At 48.1% G+C, this 23,949-nt stretch overlaps 5 protein-coding genes and 1 long non-coding RNA gene across 15 annotated transcripts in view; 2 read left to right on the top strand and 4 right to left on the bottom strand.

Moving 5' to 3' along the window:
* LOC117890076 (protein grainyhead) overlaps positions 1 to 14,256 on the bottom strand; it is a 64,781-nt gene extending 50,525 nt beyond the window's left edge. For 7 of the 9 annotated variants that reach the window (XM_034794719.1, XM_034794721.1, XM_034794724.1 and 4 more), the window contains exons 1-2: positions 6,301 to 6,565; positions 159 to 1,814 (exon numbers count right to left, since the gene is read on the bottom strand). In XM_034794719.1, coding sequence (XP_034650610.1) covers positions 159 to 1,429 — 1,271 coding nt within the window. In that variant the 5' untranslated portion in view covers positions 1,430 to 1,814; positions 6,301 to 6,565. Of the gene's footprint in view, positions 1 to 158; positions 1,815 to 6,300; positions 6,566 to 14,151 lie in introns of those variants that run through there. The other 2 variants (XM_034794720.1, XM_034794728.1) reach the window with 2 other exon arrangements.
* Positions 10,725 to 14,239, bottom strand: LOC117890080 (regulator of G-protein signaling 17). 2 transcript variants are annotated; one of them, XM_034794736.1, is made up of 7 exons: positions 14,115 to 14,239; positions 13,668 to 14,028; positions 13,504 to 13,512; positions 12,424 to 12,501; positions 12,302 to 12,363; positions 11,946 to 12,234; positions 10,725 to 11,888 (listed from the first exon to the last, which is right to left on the bottom strand). In XM_034794736.1, exons 2-7 carry the CDS (start codon positions 14,015 to 14,017, stop codon positions 11,804 to 11,806), a joined length of 873 nt encoding a protein of 290 aa, XP_034650627.1. In that variant the 5' UTR covers positions 14,018 to 14,028; positions 14,115 to 14,239; the 3' UTR covers positions 10,725 to 11,803. The 2 variants fall into 2 exon arrangements, with proteins under 2 accessions (XP_034650627.1, XP_034650629.1); XM_034794738.1 differs by having other exon boundaries at positions 13,668 to 14,024; positions 14,111 to 14,152.
* On the top strand, positions 12,194 to 12,531 carry LOC117890085. Its single transcript, XR_004648555.1, has 2 exons — positions 12,194 to 12,357; positions 12,438 to 12,531. It is a non-coding gene; the product is annotated as an uncharacterized LOC117890085 (long non-coding RNA).
* A 2,063-nt stretch (positions 14,257 to 16,319) lies between the features above and the next one.
* On the bottom strand, positions 16,320 to 19,067 carry LOC117890976 (ribosome biogenesis protein BOP1 homolog). Its single transcript, XM_034796114.1, is given in 6 exon segments — positions 16,320 to 16,551; positions 16,617 to 16,912; positions 16,975 to 17,462; positions 17,528 to 18,857; positions 18,913 to 18,963; positions 18,966 to 19,067. Coding segments are annotated over 6 exon segments (2,367 nt in total). The 5' UTR covers positions 19,014 to 19,067; the 3' UTR covers positions 16,320 to 16,397.
* A 107-nt stretch (positions 19,068 to 19,174) lies between these two features.
* LOC117890590 (ubiquitin-conjugating enzyme E2 L3) lies at positions 19,175 to 20,193 on the top strand. The gene has a single exon (XM_034795526.1). It carries the CDS (start codon positions 19,373 to 19,375, stop codon positions 19,835 to 19,837), a length of 465 nt encoding a protein of 154 aa, XP_034651417.1. The 5' UTR covers positions 19,175 to 19,372; the 3' UTR covers positions 19,838 to 20,193.
* On the bottom strand, positions 20,091 to 22,388 carry LOC117890589 (cap-specific mRNA (nucleoside-2'-O-)-methyltransferase 2). Its single transcript, XM_034795525.1, has 2 exons — positions 21,901 to 22,388; positions 20,091 to 21,832 (listed from the first exon to the last, which is right to left on the bottom strand). The coding sequence occupies exons 1-2, from the start codon at positions 22,339 to 22,341 to the stop codon at positions 20,174 to 20,176; spliced, it is 2,100 nt and encodes a 699-aa protein (XP_034651416.1). The 5' UTR covers positions 22,342 to 22,388; the 3' UTR covers positions 20,091 to 20,173.
* Between the last annotated feature and the right edge of the window lie 1,561 nt (positions 22,389 to 23,949).

Genomic DNA, 23,949 nt, shown 5'->3' with positions numbered 1-23,949 from the left:
ATATGTAAATTTCCCCCAACAACGCAACGACTTCTCCTAATTGAGAGCCGCCCCGCAATGTGCCAATTAAGCCAAATAATTCAAGAGTGTTTCGCATTCACACCGAAACACTTAGGGCAAGGCAACCCTTTAGCCCTTTGCTTTAGACTCTCACTCACCTTTGTAGATGGTCCTCGCTGACATCGGCCACGATGTAGACGGGCTGGCCTGTGGCACTGGTGGTGGTGGCATAGGGCAGGCCCGCCTGGACCACCACTTGGCCGTCGGAGACGAGGCTGCCGATGTCGCCGCCTGAGTAGATCTCGAGACCCTTCTGGTCGGTGGTGGAGTAGATGACGGTCTTGCTGCCGTCGTTGTAGATCAGATCGATGTGCTTGTCCGTCTGGTAGAGGTCCGGGTCGAGCTTCTGCGGCACGGCCAGGTGGGGCAGCTGCTTCACGTTCACATTGACGCCGTTCGGGTCGGAGGTGGTGTAGATGATGGAGCCACCGCCGGCCGCATGCTTCTTGTGGTCCTCGTAGAGGTCTGCCTCCGTTTTGATCACGTTGCTGTTGTCGTTGCTGTAGTGCAGCACGGAGGCGTCCAGGGGCAGGGGCGAGGTCTGGTAGACGCCCTGGTGGTCGTTGTTCATCTTCTGGGCCTGGTTGTACATGGCCGTGGCCACCGCATTGTCGTTGGGCATCAGCTTCGAGGGATCGCTGACGATGCGCGTGAGGATGTGCTCCCCGGCCTCGTTCCGCGACAGAATGTGGTGCTCCCCGTTGATGATCTCTCGCGAGATGATCTGCTGCTGCTCTCCGTTCGGTCCCACCACGCGGATGATTTGGTTCTCATCGAACTCGATCTTGGCCAGCGGCTGGTGCTCCGTCTGTTGCTGCTGCTGTTGCTGCTGCTGCTGCTGTTGCTGCTGTTGTTGCTGCTGCTGGGCGTGCTGTGTGCCCAGCTGGGCCGCGATCCGCGCATCGATGGCATGGCCATCTTCCGTGGCACCGTCGGCGGGCATCACCACCTTGGGCGTTTCGTAGATGAAGACCGCCTCCTTGTCGTACAGCTTGGAGGAGTCTGTGTGCAGGTCGAGGACGTTGACGTTCGTCATGGTCGCCAGCTCCGGCTGGGGACTGTCCGGGGAGCGGTGCATGGTGGTCAGCAGGGGTACACCGTTGGGCGCCAGGGGTGAGCTGTTGGCACCTCCGCCGCCGCCGCCTCCTCCTCCTCCGCCCTGCTGGATGGGTGATAGGGAGGCGTCACTGAGGACTCCGATTCCTAGGCCTCCTCCGATGCGGCTGTGCTGGTGCTGGTGCAGCGCGTGGCCGTGCGAGTGGGAGTTGTGCGTGTGGGAGTTGTGTGTGTGGGAGTGGGCGTGCCCGTGGGCGGACAACGAGAGCTCGTTGGACGTGATGACACTCGTTGTGGCGGTGGATGTGGACATTATTCGAGCTGGCTGTCGCTCCTGGCTAAGGCTCCTCTTGGCTTACTTCACTAATTTGAACTGGATTCGGGATTGCACTCGTGGGGGGATTAGGACTGCGAAGGACAACGCCTAGGACGCGGCCTGCTCATCGATTCCCGACCGATGGTTAAGGCTCTCACTGTTGCTGCAGCTTCGATAGCTCCTCGCGGGTGTAAACATAATAAATATCACTTATCAACGGATTGATTGAAGGCACTGTGTTGATTCGATTTGATTCGATTCGGTTGAGCTTCAGGTTGTTGTTCTTGCTGCTGCTGCTGCTGTTTGCTGTTCTTCGTTGTCGCTGCAATTACTCCATTCTATGGCACTAAGGAACTTCCTTCGTTGTTTTTCTCAGCTCCGCCTGCAGAAGAAAACAAAGAACAATGGACACAAATGATTAAATAGTGGTCAAAATATATACACATATTCTATAGACTAAAATACTCTATTGACAGTTCCAAAAGAATGCATGAACAGACTTACACTGCTTACACCTGAACTGCTTACGTAAGTATGTTGCGAACTGCTTGTTTTAATGTGAACTGCTTATCATGCAGACGTTCATTTCCCTCACTGCACAGGGAATACCCAACTGAATCATAGCCATCTCACACCTCTGCCCCTCCTTTGTCACTTTGTTCACGGTAAGTGCACCCACCCCTCCCCATGTGCATGCTCAACTAATAACAAAAGCAACAAATGTCGCTGTCGTTATCGCAGTCTGCTTGGCGCCCGGGGCCCGGGGCCCTGCACCACACACCCCACACCCCTGTCACACACACACACACCCCCACCCAACAAAACGAAGCGACGCAACCTAAACATAATCGGAAGACGGAACGGAACGGGTTCAAACGTCGGCGATGAGTCGATGTTGTTGTTGTTGTTAGTGAGGTGAGCGATTTGCAAGCACACAAAACAGACCAACAAACAAACAAACAAAAACGGAAACCGAGAGAACGGCAGACGAATGGACAGACAGACGAAGCGAAATGGGGGGGTAAACAAAAGCAAGCAAGATTGGCCTGTGCGCACACGTGCCCGTCGAACAAGTTTGACTCCTTCGCAAATGTCAAACGTGTAACTGCATAACTCAACCCAACCCAACACAGCACAACCACAACACAACACAACACACAACTCAGACGGAGCTCATCAGCAGCGGCAAACAACAACAGGTGGGAAAGAAGAAGAGGCACGTGGAGTTGGGGAAGCTTCGCTGCCGACGATGTCTGGCAGCGCTGCCATATTTGTGTGCGATGTTGTTTTGTTTACAACGGTGCTTTGTGTGAAATTAAACAGAGATCTACACCTCGCCCCGTGCCCTGACACTTCCAAACGAGCAGCAAACAAGCAGAGCAGTGGCAGCAGCAGAGTCAGCGCAGCGCAGCGCAACGGAGAGGCAACCAACCAGTCTGTCGATCAGCTGTTAATAGTCCAGAATCTCATCTCCGACTTAGTTATATCTGCCGCACAGCACAGCACAGCACAGCAAAAACATGTTTATGAGGGATTTTGAAACCGAAACTGAAACCGAAACTGAACCAAACCAAACCAAACTAAACAAAACAACATCAACTTCGACAGCAACAAGTTGCTCCCTCTCTCTGGGGCTGGTGCTTCGAGAACAGGTACCGGTAGCCAGAGTGGAGTGGCAGACCCATGCCCAGACAACAACAAACGCCTCAATCCTTGACCTAATCCAGAAGCTGTAGCCGGTTCGGCCAGCAGCAGCAGCAGCAGCCTGGCAGGTCCAGGTTCAGGTCCCAGGTCCCAGTTCCAGTCGCAGCGGTTCCAGTCCCAGTTTCAGTTCCAGTCCCCAGTATTGTTGTTTGATGATAAAGCCAAAAATTGTTGCTGCCTCGGATGGCGGATGGTGCGGTGGTGCTGCAAAGTTCACTGCCGCTGCGGCTGGGATGTGGATAAACCCGTTTTGGTCAGACCCAAGACGGCAACCGGCGCGAGTTCATGACTCTCCGCACTCTCCTCCTACTCCCAGTCATCGGGGGGTTCCGTTAGTAGGTGAGGTCAGTGTCATGTGGCGTGCTGATAGACTAGTTTTGGGCACACACAGCACACTCCACTCCCGATCCCCATCCCCATTCGATCCGATCCGGTCCGGTCCCAGCGTTGTGTGGGTCGCGGCGGCGCGTGGCATGCTAAAGATTCCCGCATCCCGATCCGCAACAGGGGCAATCAGCGATCCAGTTGCGTAGAAAGTAGAAAGGCAATTAGGAAACAATTAAACCGACATCAACACCCCGGATAAGAAGTGATCTATGTGGGTCAACCAGCTATGGTAAGGCGAACCAGATCCGTGGCCCTCGGGGCAGCCAATGACTTTATGACTCCAACTCGAATGCGAACCCGATAGTCCGGCAACAGAAGGCCTCTGGGGCTTACTTGCCGCATGAATGGCGGAGAGATGCTGATAGATGGAGCCAATTATTCATTCGGAAGGTGCACAAGAAATCCACAAAGAATTCACTGTGGACTTGCCCTCAAAATCGAAACGATATCGGTGGAAAATAATCAAAGTTAATCTGCGCTAGAATAGATGGGGAAGAACTTTCTCAAAATGCGGGTTTAAGGATTTTGAGTACATACATGTACGAATATCTCATATACATAAATACGCTTTTATTGATTAACGTGGCGTATGAACGTAAAAGTTCTTTAATTTTTTTTTTTTCTCTTTTTCATAGATTGACAGAACAATGAATCCGTGAACAAAGACATGAAAACCATGCGGAAATACGAGTATATTGAATCTCCCCTTCAAGAGCTCTATAATTGTAAACCCAATGAAGATGGTTGTCAGGAAATGTATTTTCTTACGATATATGTATTTATGTATGTATGTATGTAAATATGTAAGTATGTAAATATGTAATCTGTAATACCTTAGAACAAACGGGCGAGCCATGACCCAAACGTTATTTAAGTCTTAAGTCTTTTCCGTAAATGGAGGATCTTTATTTATGGGAGACATACAAAGTTTAAAGTCAGTTAAGTATATATGTATACCATAGATAGTACATCCATTTGAATTCTTCAGTTTCCCAAACACAACCAGAAACTCCAACATTCAAAGCAGAGAGAGAGAGACAACGCCTACAACTTCTAACAATCTGACGATCATCCATGTATTCGCCCCCTTTATTTCTTTCCCCTCTAAAACCCTGTGGGTTCGAGTCATCTCCGATACGAAGGGAATACCAAAAGCAATTCCATTTCAAATCCCATTAAGATTTGACATAATTTGAAATTTGATTTTTACCTGCCCCCTCGTAACCCCCTATTCTTCTTGGCCCCTTACCACGAACGATGATGGAGCAAGAGAGAGAGAGAAGGGAATTGGTAAAAAGCAACGTAACCCTAAGCCATCATCGACGGTCAGAGCATCGGGGCATCCATTGGGCATGGCATCAATAACCAAAGCCAAAGAAAACACAAAACCCTGAAGAGCAGAGGAGTGCAGGGGAGTGGTGTGTTGTGTTGTGGAAAGAGGGGAGAGTCAAGAAGGCAAAGAACAACCGAAAGAAACGAAGAAAGGTAAAGAAAAGAAAAACAATAAACGTTAACACGAACACGAAAATAAAATAACTCTCTCACGAAGAGTTCCCCCTTCCATTCCCTCTATCCCCCCGCTTAACTATGCTTATGTGTGTGGGTTACATGTGCCTGCCCATGTGTGTTGTGTCTGTGCATCGCATGCGATCATGTGCGTATGAGCATGTGTGTGCTGCGTAAAAGAGCGAGCGAGCGAGAACGTCGGAACGGACGATGTTCTTTTACTGTACCATAATCGCGGGGCTCCCAAATTGATCACCATCATCATCAACGTGCGGCGGCCACTAACAAAAAGGTAGAATAAAAATGATAATAAAAAAAAGACGCAAAGAACAAGAGAGGAGCAGGCGCAGCGGTAGCAGAGGCAACAGCATGGACAGCATAGGCAAAAGAAAACGTAATCAGAAACACAGGCAACATCATCGATTTTCGAACAACACGGCAGCAGAGGCTGTGAGCAGAGACGGAAGAGTCTGGAGCAGAGGTAGCGACAGCGACACTGGCAGAGACGGACAGTGGCGTCCGCCTTAACAGGCAAATACCAGCAAGGTGTTTTTGAGCAAGGTGAGTCTTTTGTGTCCTTCGTATTCCCTATTTGTATTGACACTTGCCACTCTCTTATTTTGTAGATAAGAGTATATCATGGAATAGTTGTATTCCACCTGTTGAAGCCACGTATTATGTAGATTTCCTCTCAAAATACGAAAACACTATCGTGGGAGCACATCTTTGCGTTTGCCTCACCTTCACAATATACACCGTGATTACCACCTTTTGATCCCTTTTTTTGCTCCCACTCTGTTCTGTTTGCTGCGGCGCTCTTACTCTCTCACTGTTTTTGCTCTTGTGCGTTCTCTCTCTCTCCCTCTCCAACATGGTTATCTTGGCAATACCAATACTTAACCGTTTTACCTGACGCTGCTCTGACACTGCCGCTGCCGCAGCTCTGCCAATGCTGCTGCTGCTGCCGCTGCCGCTGCGCAGTCGGCGAACGACTTGGAAATAAAACCAAACAAAGAGGAATGTGTGCGCGAAAGATACCAGCCAGCAACAACATGGAGAGGAAGAAGAAGTAGGCGAAGCAGAAGAGGAAAGCAACAACAATTGAGACAGAGGCTGAGATGGAGACGGAGACGGAGACCGACCCGACCGAGGCTTAGGCCATGTCTGCGCCTCGGATACAGGGTGCTCCGTTCAGGGCTGGCCCAAAACCCAGGGCTGCAGTGTCACTGATGCGTTTATAATTACTTCTTGGCATTTACTTTACTACTTACTTGAGCAGCTGTCTCGCGTCCGTCCTAAGCTGTGGTTCTGGCTTCTTGCTTCTGGCTTCTGGCAGGTAAGCGCAGGGATCGGGATTAGGCTGTTGATTTTGGCACTTAGTGAGGATCTCTATGGCACTCTATCTGGCATTGGAACTGGAACTGGAACTGCAAATGAAGTTGGACTTGGAGTTGGAGTTGGCTCTAACACTGCGTGGAAAGGCAAAAGACCAACCGAATGCGGTGCCCGCTTAAATGTTACGACTGCTTGCTGTTGCTGTTGCTTGCTCTGTTGCTGCCGTTGCTGCTGCCTGCTGCCTGCTGGTGGGTGCACCTTTCGCCACTTTCGTGTTGTTGGTGTGTGTACTTTTTGTTGCTGTTGTTGTATGCGTCTTGCTGGGTCCCGTCCCCAAGCTCTGGCTGGCCTCTTTTGTTGGCTTGACGTTTTTTTTCTCTTTTTTTTTGCTTCTAATATGCCACTCGCTGTGGTATGTGGAGCTGTTGTTGTTGTTTTTGCAGTTGTTGCTGCTGTTTCTGTTGCTCTTTCTGCTGGCGGTCGGGTGGACGTTGTTGCATTTTGGCCCCAGTCGCGTCGTGTGATAGGGGGTTTTGGGGGGAGTGTGTGAAGGGGCGTTTGATCACAAAGAAGTTAACATTTTTTTTACCATTGTTTGGTGTAAAGAGAAGGTGGGAAATGGCATTTGCGTATTTTCTCTTTGCTCGCAAAATGCTTAAACATTTTTCATGTTGGTGGTTTGTTCTCTTTGAGTTTCGTTTTCCGCTGTTGCACAATTAATTTGTAATTATTTTGCGTTGCTTGTTCCTGCTTCTTCTTCCTCTTCTCCGCTTCACTGTTATTAATCACTATTTTTATTTTGAATTTTATTATTTGCTTTTGTTGCTTTTGCTTTTGCGCTCAGCTTTGATGGCGTCGCATTTCAGCTCACTCACACTCACACACACACGCACACACTCTTCCAGCAAAGAGCGAGCCAGCACACCGATACACAAACACACGCGTACGGGGGCTCATACATATAGATATTTTTCGTTTTTTCCTCTTCTTCTTCTTGCCTGAAATTTGTGTGTTTTTTTTTTCGTTCGAAAAAGTTTAAGCGCGGATTTTTGTGTTTGTTTTACGGCTACGACGACGACTGGGCACTCACAGATCGAACAGATTCGCACTATAGAACTATTATTATTATTATTTCTATTATTATTTACTGTACAATGCGTCGAGCAGTGTCCAGGTTTTCCGTTGGGGCCAGGGCGAGCTGTGGGCACGGAGTGTGGCGCGCTGCACGGAAAAAGGTACACGCAAAACTTGTCGTCGCGGATGAACGTTCAGTTGAGGCGAGTGGAGTAGTGGAGCTCTCGGGACGGGATCGGTTTTGAACGGATCGGATCGGCTCGGCTATAATGCCCAAAGAGTCAATTGGAGATTGTTCAACTGTTGAATGTGCGCTTGGCCGTTGCCGTTTGCTGTTGCCGCCGCTGCTGCTGCTGCTGTGAGTGCTGCTACGGCTGAGACTGCTGCTGACGCCGACGCAGCGTCCCAGGTGCAAGTGTGTTGGTGTCAAGGTGCTGTCCGTGTGAGCCACACAGGTGGGTTGGCTGTGCGAGAGAGCGAGGAGAGCGTGCGTCTGTATGCCCGATTATTATTGCTTTTTATGGTTTCATCTCTTTCGTAACTGATATTGAGCGAGCGAGCAGCGCAACAGCGTCACAGCAACCGAGCGCGAGTGAACGAAGACTCAAAATTCATCGAATCGATTTGTATGTGTGTGGCAGAGGCTGGCAGGCTCTCACCCGCTCTCTTGATCCACAGGTAGTTCCACTGACGCTCTCGCACTCTCTTTCTCTCTCTTTCACTCTTTCGGAGCGTCCACTTGTCCCTTCCCGCACCGTTAGCAACGACACCTGCACTCACGCAGTGCAGGTACAAAAAAGACAAAAGACTCAGGACACGAACCTTCCTCCACCGCATTTTGTCTGAACCGGCCCTGGACGCAGAGTGCGCTTTTGTGTCTGTTCAGGCCCGCTGTTCATTTTGTGGCTTGCTTGTGCATTGCATTCATTTTCAAAAGTTCGAACTCGAAAGCACTGCCGCGCCACCGCCACCGCCGCTTCTGCTGCCGCCTGTTGCCTTGTTCTCTTTTTTTACCTTTTTGTTTTGCTTTTCTGTAAGCCGTGTGAAAGTGGTAGTGCAGTCTCGGGCATCAGGTAGAGAAACACACACACCCGTGCACACATGGAAGCTTAGAGTTCAGGAGAGAGAGAGCACAATCAAGAGAGAGAGATCAAGCATACCGAGAGACTGAAATACGTAAAATAGTTATGCATGTACCACAAACGAATCCCATGTAGCGGAGGGAGCCGCGGCACGGCACAGCACAGACTCCGGACGCGACGCCGCTGGTTGTCGGCAGCCGCCCCTTGCCTCCCGCCCCCGCTACTGACGACGCGATCAATGGTACATTAACTGCTAGGTGGCGCTTACATGAGCATGTAGCGCATGGGTTTTTGCTGCTCTTGTGGATTCCCTCACCTTCTTTTCGGTGTACCTTGGACTTTACTTAACCTCAGCTTCGGCTTGAACAACAACAGCAACTGCGACGGCAATCAGCGTTGTGTCGTGGACGGACTGACGCTCCACCACCACTGGAAAGGGTGTCTCCAGCAGTTCGCCCTTCCCCGCCTCACCAATCTGGGTTCTTTATGTGGCGCAGGAGCGCACGCGTGGAGCACGCTGTGGCCGAGCAGAGCCATCGGTTGTTTAAGCTCTTTGCTCGGTTTAGAGCTTGTGGTCGGTCGCTTGACCCAAGTGGCAGTTCCATGAAAGAAATTTTATGTAATTGTACACCAATGTAAAAATCATGTAAAATTGAGAAACACACCTGGAGGCGTGCTTTGGAGAATTGTATTGTTTATGCTTTAATTTGAGTTTAATTTTCATGTTTGTTTATTGTTGCAATATATTTAATGTTTAAAACTAAATGTAGGGCTTAGTTTAATACATTTTTAATTATTGATTTCTTGACGTGGGTTTTATTTAGATTGTGTTTTTTTTTGTTTGTTTTTAATAAATGTAATGTTAATTTTTTGTTTTAGTTTTTAACTGGTCGAAACTTTTCACTAATGCTTGATTACGTTTTGCCTCCTTCTTTTGTTTTTTGTTTTTTTGTCAAATTTTATATACATTTATATGTATACCGCTATGTAGTACACATATACAATGCATGTGCGCGTGTATGGGTATGTGTGTGTTTTCGTGTATAAAACTAAACAAACAACAATCGTATTTAACGTACTTATAATCTGATTTTCTTGTTCAAAAAGTCTTATATTTGTCCATTCTGCAAAGCAAGAAACCGAAGGGAAACAATCGTTAGCAAACGCTCCTGCTCCTCCGGGGGGCTGTCCTGGAACTACCACATAGTGCACAGCTCCTCCCGAATTGCCTAAAATTAATTTAACAAACCATAGAAAGTAACTGATCGAACGGTCCATCTATATGCTCGTACTTGCAATGCATAGTGCAACAGCGATTGTCGGATTCTCAATTCCAAGTAGCAGCCTGAGTGATTAATTAAAAGGAAACTGATGGCAGGAACTGGCTTCGGTGTTGCACAGAATCACATCATTTATGACAACAATACATGAAAAACGGAACTTGAACTACGAGTAATAACCAAAGCTAAGGGGTGGCGGCAGTCTGAATGATTAGAAATCTCCAACAAGTAGCACTGAAAGCAGAACAATAAACCGAATGAATGATCGGACTGGGATACAAATGTCCACCCAAATGAAACTAGAGTAAAACTATGACTGAGGGAACCTGGAAGACGCTTAAATGCTAGTAAAATATTCAATGTTTGTTTCATGTGTTAAAACTAGGCACACCGACTAGCTACTAAAACATTCTCTTCTCCTCCCTCCCGTAACAAAGGTACTTAAATACATTTTGTGCTCTAAAATCCCTGTGCCTCAGCTGAAGCCACTTAAAGACAATACATACACTTAAATAAAATCCAACTTAATGCGAAAATACAATGTTAACTTTTTGCCTAGGGTTCTTTCTCCTCGCAAGAGACTTTCTTTCACATCCTGCTCTGATCTCCGTCTCTCTTTGTTCCGTTTTTATCGCTTGACTTGTCTTTAGTTTCTTTTTTTCTCGACAACATGTTCTTGCTAAAAGTTCAAATTTAACCATACATTTCGAATTTTTATTTTGTTTTTTGGTTTTTATTTATAATACTGTGTTTTTGAATAGTTTTCTGTTTTCTTTGAAGAGTTAAATCAATGGGGCCGAGGGGTGATACTGTTTGGAAGTCTCGTAAACGCATATGCAGATCCATATTAAGTTGAATTTGGACTTATAAATCTCTAGTAGTGTGTTCTGTTGTTGTGTTCTTTCATTTTCTGTTTCTCTTTTCTGTTGGCAGTGATATTGCAAAACGTTTTCTCTCGATTTGGAAATCAATGCTAATCGAAACTATAAATATAGTATTAGTTATGGTTATGTAGCTATGCCTGTGTTTGCCTTAGCTTGCCTTCAAAGAGGTGATTGGGAACAACTAGATCGGACCTCAATCGGAAGATGAGGCATTATAGTGGGTGGTCTGGGGGTGTTTGATCGGTACAGGATTATAAATATACATATAAAGAGTGGTGTATGTGCTGCTGCTGCCTGTTTGTGGTATTTACAAAAATGCTTCGATGTCGTCACTCATATACACATACACATGTACATACACATGGTCCATACATACACACACACATATGTACATACATATGCATATATGATCCTAATCGCTTTCAAAACTAGTTAAGCTAAATGGTTTTGTATATATGTACGTAAGTAAGTACTATATATGCGTGTATATATGTATGTATATGTTAATATTAATATAAAGTTGTGTAATACGTTTAAAAAGTTCTGTTTGGTTTTGGGCTTGCTTCTGGAAAAAGTATTTCGGTTAACGGTAAGTGTACTGTACTCCTCTCGGTTCCGTTATCTCTGATGCAATTTGATTAATACGTCTCTTAGGTCACTAATATTACACTAGCCATGGTCGCTGTTTCGCTCGCACGCTTCCGGAACCGCCTCGAACAAATGCCACGTCTCGGAGAGTCCGATCCGTTTCACACTCTAAGATTAAACAATTAATTTAGCTCCTAACTCTTTGGTTTGTTAACGACTAGAACATAGGTAGAGAAGGAATCCGTTTCACGTATTATCGCGCGATATCGACTAGGGTTTTGGTTTGGGCCCCGCGGCTATTTGCCTCGCCCACTGCCCTGGTCCCAAGTGCGGGGGGGCTGCACGCAAAATGGTTAAATGGTTCTATTAATGGATACATATTGCTTAGGGGATTGCAGCAGCGGCAGTGGCAGTGGGCTGGCAGGCGACCTCGGCTTTTACAGGAATTTCATGGCCCAAACGAAGGAAATACTAATGGAGAGCAGCTACAGAAATCAACACAGCGCAGCACTGACGACGATCCGATGCGATCTAAGTGGGACTTTCCGCCTTGGAGCCGGCATTCGAATTGTCTTGCATTTGAGCGAGTGTCTTGAACTTTTGAGAGTTTAGGAATCTGCAAGGAGCGAAAATCAATGGATCAGTGGTTCATTCAGAGTATGGAATACCTTACCTCGGATATGAGTCTCTGTGCATTAAAGTGTAGATCTGTATTTGAGCTTCGTCGAAGGTGTGCGTCGTGGGCTCGATCATGTTGCGGTTGACGATCTCGCGCACTCGCGAATCCAGCGACACCTCCCGCGGCGACAGGATCGAGATGTAGTCCTCGTATATCAGGCGCGCCTTCTCCTCGACCACCTCTGCGCTGTTCTCCTTCTTGAGATCCTCGACGGCCAGCCAGAACAGAATGTTCTCCTCACTGAATTCGCTGCGCAGGAAGTTCTGGAATACCTTTCGACCAGCTGTGCAAAATATCGTAAATGGATAGAGTTCAGAGTTCAGTGCGAAATAACGCCATTAAATGCTCACCTGAGCTCTTCATCAGCTTGTCAAAGCTCTTGCCCCAACTACGGATTTCCTCTAATGTGGGTCTGCAAGGGAATTTTATAATAGTAAATAATTTATTCAATTTTCAAAGGCTTATCACTCACTGTTCGCCGTCTAGGAATTCGGAATTAGCGAGATCACGCTTTGTGGGCGCATTTTCATCGGCATTCTTGATGGCCAGACTGCAAGCGTATAGAAAATATTGGAAATTATTTATGGGCTATCAGCTGATCATCAATAGTAGTGGACAAAAACCTTGTGGAGTGGAATAAACCTTGTACGTGCTTATTCTTTTTTGATTTATTCTGGAATATGTAGGTGAAGGGATCCATATTCAAATCGATATTTGTGCTACGTATAGTACATTTATATGTGATTTTGATACTAAGTATTCCTGGCGGGGTAGTTTATTATCCACTCAACCGTCACCCTTCGAAGTAGACTACGATTTATGCCTGATTACTCTCTGGCTCAAAGTGTGGAGCCACTTGTGCGTACATTTGGGGTAACAAAGAAACTAACCTACATACATACATACATACATACGTATGTACATGTTCTCCTAGATATGTATTTAGTATGTGCGTAGATACAAGTATATCTATAAAGTGGCTAATGCCATATCAACGAAGCACTCGAACATGACAAAGCTCCGTTATCTGCTTGACAGTTATCAAAGCGACTCGACTCGCCTCGACCGTTGTCCCCCCCAATGCCCAATCGAGTGCGTATGAATCCAATTGTGGCATGTACCGACGAGGCGTGTGCTTGTGTGACCAGCTAAGCACACAAAGGGTGCGGAGGAGGGTTAAAAGACTTTCGCTTTCATTCACGAAAAACGAATGCAACACTTCGAGGAGCCAGGCAGCCAGCCACATACTTATTTATATTTGATTTAAACAGCGCCCGCCCCATCCATTCGTCCAGTGGTGGAGCTTTTGCCTGCCCAATTTTTGGCGCTCCCGAAATTGTGAATGAATGCGGGAGAGCAAAAGTCAAAGAAAGAGCGGGACGAATAAATATGCGAAAGAGAGAGAGAGAGCTTTCACCGTGGAGCGTTGCCAGAGGCGAGAAAAGTGCCCGCCTGCCTGCCATCTGTGTTCGCTGTTTCTAGCCCTTAACCAATGTATTTATGTATGTGAGTTTGTGTATTTCGGTGGGTTGGATTGTTGGGTGTTACTTACCATTTGCCCCTGTTTTAGCGGTTGTTTTTTATTACAGTTGTAGTTGTGATTAAGCGGGGACCGGAACGGGGACGGGGACAGGTACAGCAGGCAGAAATGTGGAAAGAAATTGATTTCGTTTTAGTGGCCATACAAAATAATGAGCTGTTCTCAAGGATACTCACCAGGAGCAGGAACAGCAGCAACACCAGCAGAAGCAGCACGGCTTCTGCGACTGCGGCCGCTGCAACGTTGCCGCATTTGACTCTTGCAGCACATTCGAGGTGGCACTGCCTGCCGTGACGCCGCCGCCCCCTACTGACACGGACACGGAAACGGCACTACCGCTGCCCCCTCCGCCTCCACCGTTGCCGTTGCCGTTTCCATTCCCATTGCCGTTGCCGTTACCGTTGTTTCCGTTGCCATTGCCCCCGCCGCTATTGGAGCCATTGTTAGCAGCGCTCTGTGGTGTGGATGCAGTCATTCCGCCGCGCAGTCGACAGCCACTTGGCAGCTCCGAGACGGTACAGGACATTTGGCCCCTTACTGCAGATAGTGGAGAGGGTGGGTGGAATGAGTATTTGCTGGAAGGGACAAAGAGTGGGAGTGGGGGGGAAATCAACGCCACTTACCTGCCCTTTGAAATTTGAAGTTGACGCTGGCGCTGGCGTTGGTGTGTTGTGGCTGCCACAGCTGGCAGACCGCCCACTGCCACTGACCTACCCACTCACTGGCTCCCTTGTTCTCTTGCTCTCTCAATTCGATGCTCTCTCTCCCCCTCTCTTTCACCCCACTCACACTCTCTGGACAGCGATGGCAATGTGGTGGAGAGCCGAAACCGTTACGTATTTATGTTTTTGCTAATATTCTTTTATCGACTGCTCCAGCTCTCTCTCTCTCTCTCTCTCTCTCTCTTCCCGTTATCGTTCGATTTCCTTTAGCTCTCTTTCTCTCTGCTTCTTGTTCCCGCTCCTTCAACTTTCCGTTGACAATGGTTGGTCTTGATTTCTTTTCTTCTTTCTCCTTTAGTGCTTCTTTTTGTGGCTTGACTATGCCTTGAGGAGCAGCAAATCTTTTTCCCTTTGATCTTCTACTCTGCTTTAGTGGGACTCGTTTGACTCTTTTATGGTAGTGTGACCGCCAAATTGATTCACGTTCCTTAATAGGTTGACTCTCCTTCACCTGCTGCTCCACCCTCCTGCTCTGGTCCGTTCGTTGGTTTGTGCGTGGGATGGCTGGCTGGCTGCCTGTGTCTGGCTTTGGGTGGTGGTGGGTGGGTGGGCGCCCTTAGCATTTACATATTTTGTTGTATTTACGGCGTACAAATTACAAACGACTCAATCACTGGGTGCGTGCCCTGCACCAAGGGGCACATTTACACCCAAAAGCGTTACGAAATTTATGAGCAGCTGGAGCTGGCTCTCTCCCGCTCTCGTTCCTCTCTCTATCTCTATGTAGTTTTTTTTTGGTTAAGTTTTATTTATTTCTTGTGCTAGTCATTACACGGCGGACTCCCGTGTGTGTTTTGTGTGTGGGACTCGATTGGTGGCGGGGCGTATGCGTGATTGCCTCAATTTGTGTGCGTGTGTGTCGACTCGTCTCTCTTTCTCCTCGCGGGGGTCGCCTGCTGTCTCTGATTGTTGTTCCCAGTTCTTGTTGTTGCTGCAACAGCTGCAACGTGTTCCGCACTGCACTATCAAGAGAGCGTTGTGGTGTCGTTGTGGCGGGGGATCTGGGATCGGTTGCTTTTATCACAAAATCAGCTGCTGTTGTTGTTTTGTTAACAGTTAAGCACTCTCTCCCTCGCTCTTCACTCTCCACTCTTCACTCTCTCCTCTCTATCTCACTATTTATCTCCTTTTTTCGTGTTGTGCGCTTCCGTTAATATTTTCACTCACTCTCTCTCACACACACTCACACTCGCATGCAGTGTGCTTTGGTTTTGACAGCGCTGGTTGTTGGCTAATGGGAGGGGGTGGGCTGGGGGTAGGAGGGTGGGCGTTTGAATGGGCAAGGAGAGGTCGCGGGTACGGGCACGGGCGCGGGCGCTCTGTCTGTATGTATTTAGGAGCAACGAGTACATACGAATTTCTGCCTTGCCACAGCCACTAAAATATACCCGTATTTGTATTCGTATATCTCTATTTTTTCACTGTTTTGCCTGCGCCTTGATTTCGATTGAGATTTCCAAACCGATTCGATTCGCACCGTTCCGTTTCTTTCCGATTCGTTTTGCGGATGATTCTTCACGGAAACTGCAGTTCTCTTTGGGCTGGATGGCGGAAAAACGTATTCCACAATCTCTGGATTCACATTTCGGTTGCTGCCATATTTTGGGCTCCGCGGCGACCACACATTATTGCCGTTTCATTTTCACTGCAGCACAAACACATGCACACAAGCGAGCCTGTCCGTGTGTGTGATTTTTTTTCTGCGATAGCCAGAACACAGAACAGAACCCACAAATCCTCCTCGACGGCGGGCGCGAGCACAAGTGTCGGACGTGTTTCTCTTCGCTCTGGCAAAAGGCTGATTTCCAAGCAGTGCCATGGCAGCGCTTGATTTTCCAATGCGCGCACATTCCCACACCTCTCTCTTCCCACCCAGAACGATATGCTGGCGGCGCCAAAAGGTGCCCAAAACCGAGAGAGAGCGAGAGAGAAAGCTCCTCCGCTCCTCCACATAGCTATACAGTTTGAATTCCTGGCACAAATTCACACATGTGCGCAAGTTTCGCAAAAGAGCAGAAAGCTCTCTGGAATTCCGTTATAGCTTTGAGGGAAAAGCAGCTTTCACCAGGGCTGCACCATATCGATGTTCATAAAATCAAGAAATGATTGGCTTCCATTAAAAATTAATATATTCACTATCAAAATTTCACACAATCGCCATTACAGAGCACAACTACGGTTCATCTATGTGTACAGGCGGATAGTGCAGTCGGCACCTGTGGAGAAGACCCAGGGCTGGACGGGATGCCAGTTGACGTCCAGTACACCGAACTCCTCGCGTTTCTCGTGTGTCTGCAGCTTCTTCAGCGGTACAATTAGAGGATTCTGCAGCAGATCACTGGAGGAAAGAGTCGAAATTTGAAATAATTCAATCGTTTGCACATCAGTTTCAGTGGCACTCACTTGTAGACCATTCCGTGGGAGACAATGACCGCTTGGTCGTCGCTGCCAGAGGCAAAGAGCGGATACCGCAGATGGAAGGCAACACTACGCACAGCATTGCGATGGAGGCGCATGGTCTGGTAGGGCTTGGTGGACAGATCCAGATCGAACCACAACATCTTCTTGTCGTATGTGGAGACGAGCAAATTGTCGCCCTTCGGGTGGATGGACATGCCCGAAATCCACTTGGAGTTGGTCAGCAGCTTCTTGATCAGCTCCTGCTTGACCAGGTCGTAGATGCGTATATTGTGCTGGGTCTGAAAGTGTACATATTTGTAGTATCCACAGAAAGGTGGTTAGAACCTCCTCCTGTTCTTACCGCCACAAAGAAGCACGGCTTCACCGGATGGAAGAGCACGCACTGGATCAAGCCCTTGCTCTTCGAGAAGGGTATCTGAGAGCGTCGCTTGGAGAGCTGGTGTATCAGGGCCGAGCGATTGGCGCCCTCGGGCATCACCGTGGCCAGGTAGTCGCCTCGTCCATGCCATGTCACCTGCCGAATGGGCTTGAAGTGGGTGATGACCACTCTGACGCCCTTCTCCTGATCCGCGGGCTCCGCTGTGGTCCACTGCACTGCCGTCTTGATGCGCTCGCTCTCGATGACGTCCAGAACTGGGGCCTCGGCCAGCAGGTCGTCTGTCTTCTTTACGAGCAGCTTGTCACCCACCTTCGGGTTGACCAGCAGCAAACGGCTGCCGGTGGCCACCGCAATGATGGAGAGCTTGGCATTCGGACACCAGGCCACACAGCGCACCACGTCCTCGGTCTCGATGGTGCGGATGCAACGACCCGTGGCAATTTCCCAAACTGCAAGTAGGAAGCAAATTGTTAGCAATCGATTATGTTAATTTTATGGGACCAGTTCCACTTACTCTTGACTGTCTTGTCGTCGGAGCCGGAAACGAGATATTCGCCCTTTGGTTCCACACTGACGGACCGCACAAGGTCTGTGTGGCCGCGATAGACCAAGCTCTCGACGGTTGGGAATGGCTGCAGGTCGCGCGGTGAAGGCAACTTGGGGATGAGGTACTCTGCATCGATGTTCAGCTTGACGCGCTTGGCACGCGGACACAAGTACAGATCAAGGCAGCGCAGGAAGCGTTCGCGGAGGTAGCGCGAGTAGGCGGGCACCTCACGCAGCGACTTGAATTTCTGTGGCATAAAGTGCAGCTTTCGCTTGTGCGGCTCGTCCTTTAGCTTGTGCCACTCCTTGGCCTCCTTCGCGTCGAACAGGTACTCGGGCGGCGGGTTGTAGGACTCAGCGTGGCCAGGCAGATCGCGCTTGGGCGCTGACACGGGGTCGTGGATGCGTCGCATCTGTTCCCGACTGGTGTCCGTCTCCCACAGCATGTAGAACTTGGGGCCGCGCTTCTCCTGCTTCTCCCTCTCCAACTCTTCGGTGGTCTTCATCCAGCCCATCTTCAGGGCGTGCACCATGCGCGAGACGGTCTTCTTCTCAGATCCGGAAGGCAGGAAGGAGCGCTTGTGGTCGGGCACGTTCTTGATGGGCATCTTCTCCACCTCCGAGGTGAACCATTCGATCCAGGGCGCGTACTCGTCGTGCTCTTCGTTGGGTATGCGACCCAAGTTAATGCGCTTGATGAGCGCAATGTCAGCATCTGTAAGGAATACCTCCTGACCGGTCAGCGGATCCTTGACAGTGCGCCAGAAGTTCGGGTCCTCGATCTTGCGCAGGAAGTCGTCAATTTGATCTCCCTTTGGCGGCTTAATAATCTTCTTGGCATCCCAGTCATAGCCAATGTGCTTGTATTCGTCGTACCAGTGCATGGGAATGTTGCCAACAGTGTTGCGGATGTCCTCCTCGTCGGAGGTGTCCGAGTCGGCGTATTCCACCTTTGAGGGATCCCGTGCGGGAACCACTGATGCGCCACCATTCTTGCTGCTGGTGGGCTTCTCTTGGGATTTCTTGCTGGACTTGGACGTTGTGGCAGTCTCTTCGTCCTTGCTTTTGCCAGACTTCTCAGCATCAGCATCGCTTTCATCTTCATCGTCATCTTCCTCTTCTGCGCTCTCGTCGTCATCGTCTGCTGAACTGCCTTCGGCACCTTTTCTGCCCAGAAAGTTGCCTTCTCCATCGCTTTCGAATTCGAGATCCTCGCTACTGTCTGTCTGGTACTCCTGGTCTATGCCCTCATCGTCGGTGGAGTCCTCACCTGGATCCTTCACAGCTTGCAACAGATCCTTTCAAAATACCGAAATTAGACTGTGTGCTAAAGTAGTATTTTGAGGTGCTTACCTCCTCCTCCTCATTGTCGGAAGATTCAGGACTGTCAGACACTTCCTTTTTTGTGGCTCTGGCTCTTTTACTTTTCGCTTTATTGTCAGTTTTTTAGCCATTTTGAACAGAAAACAAAACTAACGCGGCGCACGTGTTGCAGACAGCGATAGTGATGGGTCAAAAACGAGGTATATGAATTTCATTGGTATATTCTGAAAACGAGATGGTAATTTTCGGTATATGCTTGAAGGTCAGGCGGTATATTTAATCGATACCTAAGCGGTCACACTCACTGGTAACAAGGCTTGCAGAACAGTGAAAAAACAGTTTACCCTCCGCCCTAAAAAGGAACCCCCCCGAGCTACAAGCGAGACCCAAAAGCGCTGCCTTACTCACCCGAAGAAGCTATATATCTGCTGATTCCATCGATTTGACACTCACCGAAGTGCACGCACGCACACACACACGAAGAAAAAAGATGACTGCGCCTCGACGTCTTCGAAAAGAGCTGGGCGATTTGCAAGATAATACACTGAAATCCTTCCGCGACATCAAGGCCGACGATGAGAACCTGCTGCGCTGGACAGGGCTCATTGTGCCAGACAATCCGCCGTACAACAAGGGTGCCTTCCGCATCGAGATCAACTTTCCGGCCGAGTACCCGTTCAAGCCGCCAAAGATCAACTTCAAGACTCGCATCTATCATCCCAATATCGATGAGAAGGGTCAGGTGTGCCTGCCAATCATCAGCACCGAGAACTGGAAGCCGGCCACGCGCACCGAGCAGGTCGTCCAGGCTCTGATAGCCCTCATCAACGACCCAGAGCCCGAGCATCCGCTGCGCGCCGAGCTGGCCGAGGAGTTCCTGAAGGACAGAAAGAAGTTCGTGAAGAATGCCGAGGACTACACCAAGAAGCACAGCGAAAAGCGTCCGGCGGATTAGTGCTGTGGCAATGGCGAGGAGCAGCCAACAAATAGCAAACGCAGACGGATGACGAAACCAAACTAAAACCCCATCCCAACCCATCCCTTTCATCCCCCCTGCGTGTCCACACCGTGGGCCGGAGGGCGAACAAATTATTTCACGCTTAGTCTACGAGTTCTACCCATTTTGTGATTTTTCAATTAGCTTTTTAATGTTGTAACTTCGTTTCGTTGCAGTAGAAAGTTTCGCAGTTCTCCCCAATTCCAATTTGTAAGGATCAGGATCCGTAGGAAGGGTAGTTTTTTAATTGTAGCACTGTAATTTTATGCAAGAGAGAAATACAAGTTCGTTACATTAAAACGCAATGCCATCGATGGGCGGCGTCTCTTTAATGGCTGCCACGATTGACGGCTGCTCGGCGGCTGGTATGTCGATGGGCATCGGAAACGATTCCTCGCCCAGCATTCGGCGGAAGCAGGACAGCAGCACGTTGTTGTTGTGCTGGATGAGCGCATTGCTGAACTTGTTCTTCTGCAGCTCCTTGATATCCACCAGACTGTGTATGGCCGCCTCCTCTTCCGTGTCGCTTTTGAGCAGGCCCAGAACCTCATCGACGCTCGCCTCTGCTCTGTTTAAGCTGCTCAAGGTTACCGTTTGCAGTTGGTTGCTCTCGAAGTGGGTCTCCTGGTAGACAGTTTCCACAAGAAACAGCAGCACGGAAGCAGCATAGTGGGTGAGGAACAAGAACTTGTGGAAGACAATCTTCTGCGGCCGCTTATCGCGCAAATTCTCTAACAACGCCACAAAGAACCGACGCTGAGCACTGTGGAAGGTCTCTCCCTCCGTGCTGGGCAGAAAGTTGAGTGTTTGGCCATCCAGCTGGCAGTTGGGGGAAGTTTGCCACACGGGATCGAGATCAAAAGTGTCGAGAATGCGCAGACGAAGCAAGAGTACAGGCTCCGAGGCAAAGAGGCTGCTCTGCAGGCTCTTGACAGGTGCTCCCCTGGAGACACGCAAGGCCAGGGGTGCCTGTCGATCGTTGACATCATACCTGTAGCTGGTCAGGCCGTTGGGGCACTTCTCCAGTTGATTAAACTCGCGGCGCAGGCAATAAATCTGCTTGAGCAGATCGCCGTCCTTGAGCTTCTCTCGCTCCGTGTAGGAGCCCCCGTAAATGGGCACTGAGAAGCCCAGCGCCTTGCTCGTTGCCTCCTTGTCCACGATGCACAGCTTATCGTCCAGGGGCTGCACCTTGTAGCGATTGTAGTACATGGAGGAGACAAGGCCACGCAGGTGGTGCAGGTGCCGAAAATATAAACGATCCTTGGACTCGTAGGCGTAGATGCTGCTCTCTATGGCGTCCGTCTGAAGTTTCATGTACAGCCGACAGGCGATTTCATGCTGCATCATGAAGTCGTTGGGAATTTGGGATTTGGCAAACAGAGGCATGACCATGGTGTCGTTTGGCTGAGCGAGTTTGTCTTGCATCTGTTTCAGCAGACGCTCCAGACCCGGCGTATCCTTCTGGTAGTTCAGGCAGATGACATAAACCTCCGAATTGCCGCGCTTCGATGTAGCCGGCTTGTAGATGTGCACCTGCTCAAAGATGCAGTTTAGCATGTACAAAAGCGACACGCTGCACGCCTCGAAGAGTGTGAACATTTTGACCACGAACTTGCCGCCCGATTTGAGTATTCTCAGCGCACAAATGGTCTCGGCAAAGAACAGCCGAACGACAATTTCTTCCTGGCAGTCCGGCTGGGCAGCGCAGTCAATGGAGCCATCGGCGGTAATCAAATCGACGCCTCCACTGCCATTGTCTTTGAAGTCTTCTGCACAGCGTTTGACCATGTGCTCAATGTTGCTCATATTGATGAGATTTCCCGTGAGATCCTTGTGGAAGAGCCAATTGTCTAGTGTGTGGAATATAAACCGGTCGTCGGTTATCATCTCGTTCAAGGCGTTGCCCTCGTAGTAGGGATTCAGAGTGGTCGAGCGCCAGCGCCATTTGATCTAACAAAAGATTAATTGTTTAATTGAATTCCCCCATATGTGGTTGGGGGTCTGTGGACTCTACAGACCTCATCCCTTCCGTATGTGCTGTGCAAGTAATGATTAAGGGCCGCAATGAAGGCCCCAGGCGCCTCGCATAGATGGAGAGTGTTCAGCACCGGCTCGGTTACCAGCGGATAGCGATGCAAGCACTCAAAGAGCTTGCACCAAGCGACGGTCACGAACTCCGCCTTCGTTTCGTTCTTCAGGCGCCACGGCACCTCGCCAGACGGGTCCCGGCGATTCGTGTGAGAACTCCAATCCTGCACTCCATAGTCGTTGAGCTTGCTCTTGACGGCGTTCAGTTGGTCTTTAAGATTCTGCAACGCCTCGCATTGGTAATACTCGCTGAACAGCGGCTGCTCCTCCCCAGGCAGCTCCCAGACACCATCGCCCCTAGGTTTCTGGTATTGGAACTTCTTTTCAAATAACTGTTCCAACTCCGATCTCAAGTTTAGCTTCGGCCCCATATAAATTTATTTATTTACTTATTTATTGTTTTTAAAGTAGGTGGTCGGCAGTGTGACCGCGGAATTATCGATAATATATACCGTGAGGGCCTCGAAAATATACCGAAATATACTTTTTCATTTTCAAAATATACCGATGAAAAATAATTTATTTATTTAAATTCTGCATACGATTTGCTGGTTTTCACGACTCGCCTTTACTGGATTGCTAATAAAATATGGTTTAAACCAAAGAGGTCAAAAAGCATAATGAGTGCGCGGAATGAAGTTTGAGTTCACAGTGCTGCGAAACGCCGCTGCGAACATGAAGATCCCATGTAGAATGTTAATGTGTATGTAGAATTATCTTGGAATATCTGAAATCGATATGCGAGGATTGTTATCAACTTTCAAATTTTCATACTTAATTAATTAATGTATATTATTTATTTCCAAGTCTTAAACAAATATTCCCAGCTATTTCAATAATACAGAAATATGCATTTAATTATCTAGCTATCCACCTGGGACATACGCTAAATGCATTTTTTACTTGTGTATATGTATGTACATTAATACATATTTACATACACATGTACATATGTATATATGTATGTCTCCTACTTGGATATGATCTAAGAGCCAAAAACAAATTATAATTTGAAGAAACATAAGTAAACTTTTACACAATAAATTCCTATGTGAAGAACAAACATCTTTCTTTAGGTTTCCATGCCTTCTTGCGTACAGCCCTATCCTCTAATTCATATCTTCCTGATTTATCCTTATAAACTTTATGTACATACATATGTACATATGTATGTATGTACATATGTATAAAAGAATTATTGAATGTACTAATGCAAATATGTAAGCAATGTACATACATATGTACGTTAATGTAAAGACACAAATTCTCTAAAAGGAATGTTAAAACAATTAACTAAAGAAGTTTAAGAGCATAACAGGATATTTTTTTGGAAAAATAGTTGGATTAATGAATAAATATGAATATAATAAAACAATCCTTCTAAAAGGAATGTTTCTATGCATTCAGTCCTTTCCTCTAATGTATTTGAATGTAACCAAAGATGGGATTACGATCAATGGCAGAGCATTTCCCGTAGAAATGCCATCATCGATTAGGCACCTGCCTGAAATACCAAATGGCTTATTAAAATTAATTTCTTCCATTCTGCATATGTAGATATCTAAATGTTGTAGAAAGCGCAAACATCCCGACATTGTACAAATAGGGGACGGCCCCAAACTTTTTAATAGACAAGTTTTTGATATTACAAAACAATTGGTCATCCATCCGTGAGCGCTTGGACTGTGCATATTAATGCCAGAATTATATGCGGACATGACAAATACGGAAATGGGAGAAATTGTGTAGAATTACATACAGGAAAAGCTTGCGGCGGCCTCCTCTGATATGCTCCTATATAATGGCACTGCCAGTTGGAATGCGGGGAGTATACATACAGATGTACATCTATGTATCTGCATTATTCGGTTTTTTTTTGGCATTTCAATGGGTTTCGCTTTGGCCATATCGTTCTCAATGGGCTGTCTTTATACGTGCATGCGCTGCCGACTTTATAGCCATCAAAACGTGAGTCGTGT

The sequence above is a fragment of the Drosophila subobscura genome, chromosome E (genome assembly GCF_008121235.1).
Source record: "Drosophila subobscura isolate 14011-0131.10 chromosome E, UCBerk_Dsub_1.0, whole genome shotgun sequence".
Classification (NCBI taxonomy): Eukaryota; Metazoa; Arthropoda; class Insecta; order Diptera; family Drosophilidae; genus Drosophila; species Drosophila subobscura.
Note: the sequence above shows the minus strand (reverse complement) of the source record. Positions and strands in the feature narration are given on the sequence as shown.